The 5,905-nt window shown below is 37.3% G+C and overlaps 1 protein-coding gene across 1 annotated transcript; it reads right to left on the bottom strand.

Annotated features, from left to right (window-relative positions):
• Positions 1-5,333: 5,333 nt before the first annotated feature.
• On the bottom strand, positions 5,334-5,678 carry LOC142169757 (putative mitochondrial protein AtMg00860). The gene has a single exon (XM_075231664.1). The coding sequence runs from the start codon at positions 5,676-5,678 to the stop codon at positions 5,334-5,336; it is 345 nt and encodes a 114-aa protein (XP_075087765.1).
• Between the last annotated feature and the right edge of the window lie 227 nt (positions 5,679-5,905).

The raw sequence follows: 5,905 nt of genomic DNA, 5'->3' as shown, positions 1-5,905 counted from the left end.
CTAGTCTTGGTTAGGTTTCTTTGGCTTTTCAAACTTTTTCAAGCCAAACAGGATTCTCATCTAACACTGGTGGTACAACCACCATTCCCCACTCACCTGAATCACTTCACAATGCAGAGTCACATGTAACTTTGTCTGGTAGTGATCATTTGCAAATTGATACATACTCAAATGAACACACAACACCTAATTCACCTTCACCATGCCCTACAGGTACTAATATTTCCCATGTACCTGCTTTGCACCAACAGAACATGTCACTTATTTCTCACAGACCTACTAGAACACACAAAACACACGTTTACTTAAAGGATTATGTGTGCTCCATTCCCAAACTTCGACCCCATCATTATGTTCCTATTTCTCTTTGTGTGAAACCCTCCAGTAGCAATTCTAGTACATCATCTTTTTCCTTTAATACTTCAGTACCTCATGCACAATATGTATCCCTAAATGCCTTAATTCCAGATAGTCAACAATTTGTCAAGATCATCTCACTTGATTGTGAACCTAACTCATATGAAGAAGCATCCCTGAATCCTGCTTGGAAAGCAATAACAACACAAGAATTTGAAGCATTACATACTAATAACACTTGGGACTTGGTCCCTCTACCAGCTGATAAAAAGGCAATAGGGTGCAAGTGGGTGTACAAAATTAAACACAAATCATATGGGAGTGTTGAGAGATTCAAGGCAAGGCTGGTTGTAAAAGGGTACACACAACAAGCTGGGATAGACTACACTGAAATCTTTTCTCCAGTTGTTAAGATGACTACAGTGAGAGGGCTAATTGCAGCAGCAATTAAAAAGGGATGGCAGCTCTTTCAACTGGATGTGAATAATGCATTCCTTCATGGAGACCTTCATGAAGAAGTATATATGGTTATACCTCCTGGTCTGGTAGTAGAGAGGCCAGACTTGGTGTGCAAGCTAAATAAGTCCCTTTATGGCTTAAAGCAGGCAAGTAGGCAATGGTATGAAAAATTAGCAGAGGCATTGTGTTCCAGGGGGTATGTACATTCAATGTTGGATTATTCCTTGTTTTACAAGAAAGCTGGAGCTTCAGTCATTTTTGTTGCCGTGTATATCAATGATGTTATAATCACAGGGTCCCAACTAGATGAGATTGAATCACTAAAAGGTTTCCTACATGAGACATTTAAGATAATGTATTTGGGGAGGTTGAACTACTTCTTAGGGTTGGAGGTTTTGTATAAACATGATGGTGTCCTAATATCCCAAAGGAAGTTCACTATGGATCTATTGAAGGAATATGATTGTCTGCAGTATTCTCCAACATCTTCTCCTCTTGATCCTTCAATCAAGTTAAAGGTGGATGAGGGGACTCTACTGCGAGATCCAACATATTATAGAAAGTTGATTGGTAAACTGAATTTCCTTACTCATACTAGAGTCGACATTGCTTATAGCGTGCAACACTTGAGTTAGTTCATGCAAAGTCCTAGAGATCCTCACTTGAAGGCTGTATTTCATGTGCTAAGATACCTCAAAAGAGATCCAAATTTAGGCATCTTTCTTTCTAATAGTGAAGACTACAGAGTTCGAGCCTTCTGTGACTCAGATTGGGCAACATGTCCTCAGTCCAGAAAATCAGTAAGTGAGTACATAGTGCTTCTTGGGGCCAGTCCCATTAGCTGGAAGTCAAATAAAGAGTCTACTATTGCTCTTTCTTCTAATGAGGCAGAATACATGTCCACTAGGAAGGTGGTTGGGGAGCTGGTTTGGCTTGCAAGGCTGTTGATGAGCTCATTGTACCTCTGTCTTTCCCCATACCAGTCTTCTATGATAGCCAAGTTGCCCTACACATTGCTAAAAACCTAGTGTTTCATGAGCGTACGAAGCATATTGAAGTGGATTTTCATTTTGTCCGCAACAAACTTCAAGAAGGGCTGATTTCTTTACATTGCATTCCTACAAATGAGCAACTAGCCGACATATTTACCAAGTCTCTTACTGGGATCAAACATTCTTCCTTCTTAGAAAGTTGGGTGTGACCTCCTTACCTCCAACTTGAGTGGGGTACTTGAGATTATGTATTTAACCACACACACACTCACACACTACTACATGTATATGTTACAGCTCAACACTCTTAGTTAGTGATATTAGCATTAGTTAGTTAGTATTAGAGAAGTGGTTAGCTATTAGTTTTTTATATAAATACACGTGTAAATATCTTAATCAATGAGATAGTTTTCAGTCTCTGAGGAAGCTTCTTCTCCACATTTCTCTTTCTAGGATCACACATCTATTCCGCCATTGGAGCTCCTTCTGAGCTCAACTCATGTTGCTACTTCGATTTTTACAAAGAGAAATGTCTGAACTACTATTATGTGGAAGATCATTGCATCAATTTGTGAATGACATGTATATAGAGGTAGAAACAAGGAAAGTTGAATACTTTATGAAAGAGAAACTTTAGATGGAAAATATAAAATGACAGTGATATATAGTGTCACGAGAGAAAATTGAAAAGATATAGTAAGTCAAGACTAGCTATTTCCAGCCTATTCATTCAAGATCTTATGGATATGCGACGAAACTTACCACTTTACACATTTATTTTAGTTTTATGACTAATACTAATGTTTTTAGAATATATGCTATCAAATCTTCCTTTATATTTTTTTTCTACCTAGCACATATGTTTAGTTCTAATATATTTGTTATTTTTAAAGGTTACTGATATAGGATACAAGTGCAACACATGTGACCAAAAATAGCAAATTAAAATAGAGGGAGTATCTATGTTTGGCCAAGTATTTTAATATCACATCCCTTATAATATTTATAATTCCAACATTACCTCAATTACAAAATCTCTATACTATGCTTCCTTCTCTTTTCTTCTCCACAACGTTCTTCCACTTTTTTTTCTCTTCCTTGATAAAGACTTAAGTTGTTGGTATTTAACAGAAGCTAAGGCTAGACAACAATTGGTTCATACATGAAGATAAGTTCGGGGATGATAACAACACCAACCTTTTATGATTACATAAACATAAATTTGGATCCTCACGTTTAAACTTAATATCCGTCTTAGTCTTTGCTAGTACTGAAATTTTGTTAAATTGCAAAAATGGCAGCGCTCGAGTGCTTGTATGCAGAACTTGAGGGCAAAGGCAGGGATAAGAAATTGTACATGCTAGACAAAACGAAGGAGAGGAGGGCTGATATCTCAATTTCATGAATCCAGCAATGAATTCGATGATTGAGCAGCTGAATCAGTAGTTTTGCAGAGAAACTCGAGAATTCCAGCTATGTAATGAAGAAAATGTAGAAGAGAGAATTGAGAGGGAAATTGTAATAGCTCTTTATTGATGAGAAAGTAAAAATGTTATAATGTAATCCTTTTATGAATGAATACACTAAATTTCTCAGGAAGAATCTCCTCTCTTAACTAACTAACTAACTTCCTAATTAACAATAATTTCCAAGTGACTTGGCACTCGATTAACTGCCAACTGACTGTGCTGAGTTGGAGCTATTGAGCTTGAGCTGGATGTGATCATTATAAATTTTATATATCAATACTCCCTCATGTAGAATATCCTTGACCACAAAGATCAAAATGATGGAACCTGATCTTTAGTGCATTAAAAATATTCCATGCAGCATAATTTGATGGTAAGCTTATCCACTTAACTAAGACTTGAGCCACACTTTATTCCCTTTTTTCACCATTCTCCTTTCTAAAATGGACTCTGGTTTGGGACAATGAGGGCTGGCAATGTCAGTACTGGGAAGATAAGTGATCTGTTGGCAACTCATAGCATTTCTTTAATGACACATACACAGTGGTATAACTTCACTGATAGGGAAAATAGGAGTGTATATGCCACACCCACCTTCTTGATAATATAAAATGATCCATAGTATTTAGCAGCCAATTTGTGGAATGGTTGTGTAGCAATGCTCAGTTTCCTGTAAGGTTGAGTCTTGAAATAAACCCAATCACCAACTTCAAAATTTCTATCACTCATATGAGAATCATTTTGTTGCTTCATCCTTAACTGAGCTCTCAGCAAATGGTATTGCAATAGTTGTAATTTCAATTCTTTGTTGATGAGAGTGTTGTCTACATCAGCTGAAGTTGATTCACCTGGCAAATAAGACAAATGTAGAGGGGGTGGTCTTCCATAAAGAGTCTCATAAGGTATAGTTCTTATGGCAGAATAGAATGAAGTATTGTGCCAATATTCATCCATATGTAAGTAAGAATGCCAATCAGTAGCTTCCTCATAACAGAAGCATCTCAAATATGTTTTTAGGCATCTATTCAAAACCTCAGTTTGCCCATTAATTTGAGGATAATAAGTTGATGAGGTGTTTAGTTAGACTCTTTGTATTGTGAGCAGCTCCTGCCAAAAAGAACTTAAGAATACTGTATCCCTGTCACTGACAATGAAATCTGGTAGACCATTAAGTCTATAGACGTGTTTCATAAACACCTTAGCTACAGATTGAGAGGTATAAGGGTGTTTTAGATGAATAAAGTGGTCATACTTACTGAGCTTGTCTACTATGACTAATATCACCTCATACCCCTTGGACTTAGGTAGTCCATTAATGAAATCCATGCTGATTTGAGACCATACTACCTCAGGAATTGGAAGGGGTTGTAAGAGACCAGGATAAGCAGCTAAGTCGGCTTTATTCCTTTGACAAATGTCACACTTCTGCACAAAAAGTCTTGCATCTTCTCTTATGCCCTTCCAGTAAAATAATGTCAAGATCCTCTACAATGTTGCTTACATGCCAGAGTGACCATCTTGGGGAGTAGAGTGCCATGAAGCAATAATATCGAGTCGAAGCTGGGGCACTCTACCAACTATTAGCTTGCCCTTCCTCCTCAATTGATCCCGATACCGGGTAAACTAACTGTGAGCTGCAGGAATCACTTTCAGTTGTTCAATGAGCATCTTTAAATCAGGATGTGTGTCCCAGTTGTGTGATATGGCTTGTAACAACTTTGAGTTGGTAGTGAAAATGACCAATGAAAATAGCTCAACTCCAGATACTCTAGAGAGGACATCTGCCACCTTGTTTTCAATCCCCTTTCTTGTATTCAATGACATAGTCAAAAGACATCAATTTTGTCAACCACATTAACTAAGAATTGGTGTGAATCTTCTGTTCCATTAGAAATTTGAGAGCCCTCTGATCAGTCTTGATAATGAACTTCTGACCAAGCAAATATTGGGACCACTTTTTCAATGGATAAACAATAGCTAACAGCTCCCTATCATAAACTAAGAGAGCAGCATGTATAGGGGAATAGACTTTGCTGATAAAAGTAATATGGTCACCTTATTGCATGAGGACAACACTTATCCCTTGACCACGCGCATCAATCTCCACCATAAAAGTTTTGTTAACATCAGAAAATGCTAGGACTGGTGCTTGAGTTAAAGCAGACTTCAACTGCTCAAAAGCTGTAGAGCCAGCAGGTGACCATTTGAAATTATCCTTCTTAAGAAGATCAGTTAATAACTTACTGATAACCCCAAATTCTCTGATGAATCTCCTGTAGTACCCTGTTAAACCTAAGAATCCTCTCAGTTGCTTAATAATAGTTGGTAGGGGCCAATTCTTCACAGCTTCTACCTTTTGAGGGTCTGTTGAGACTCCTTCAGCAGTAATGAAATTCCCCATATATTATATTCTTTCAATCCCAAAGAATAACTTTCTATGCTTAGAAAATAGTTGGTGCTTCCTCATCTTATTGAACATAGACCTTAAAAGTAACAAATGGTCTTCCATATCTTTGTTGTAAATCAGTATGTCATCAAAGAAAACTAACATAAATTTTCTAAGGAAAACCTAAAAAAGTGAGTTCAATGGCCTTGAAACATTGCAGGAGCATTTGATAAGCCAAATGG

Source organism: Nicotiana tabacum, chromosome 15 (genome assembly GCF_000715075.1).
Source record: "Nicotiana tabacum cultivar K326 chromosome 15, ASM71507v2, whole genome shotgun sequence".
Classification (NCBI taxonomy): domain Eukaryota; kingdom Viridiplantae; phylum Streptophyta; class Magnoliopsida; order Solanales; family Solanaceae; genus Nicotiana; species Nicotiana tabacum.
This window is presented reverse-complemented; position numbering and strand designations above follow the sequence as displayed.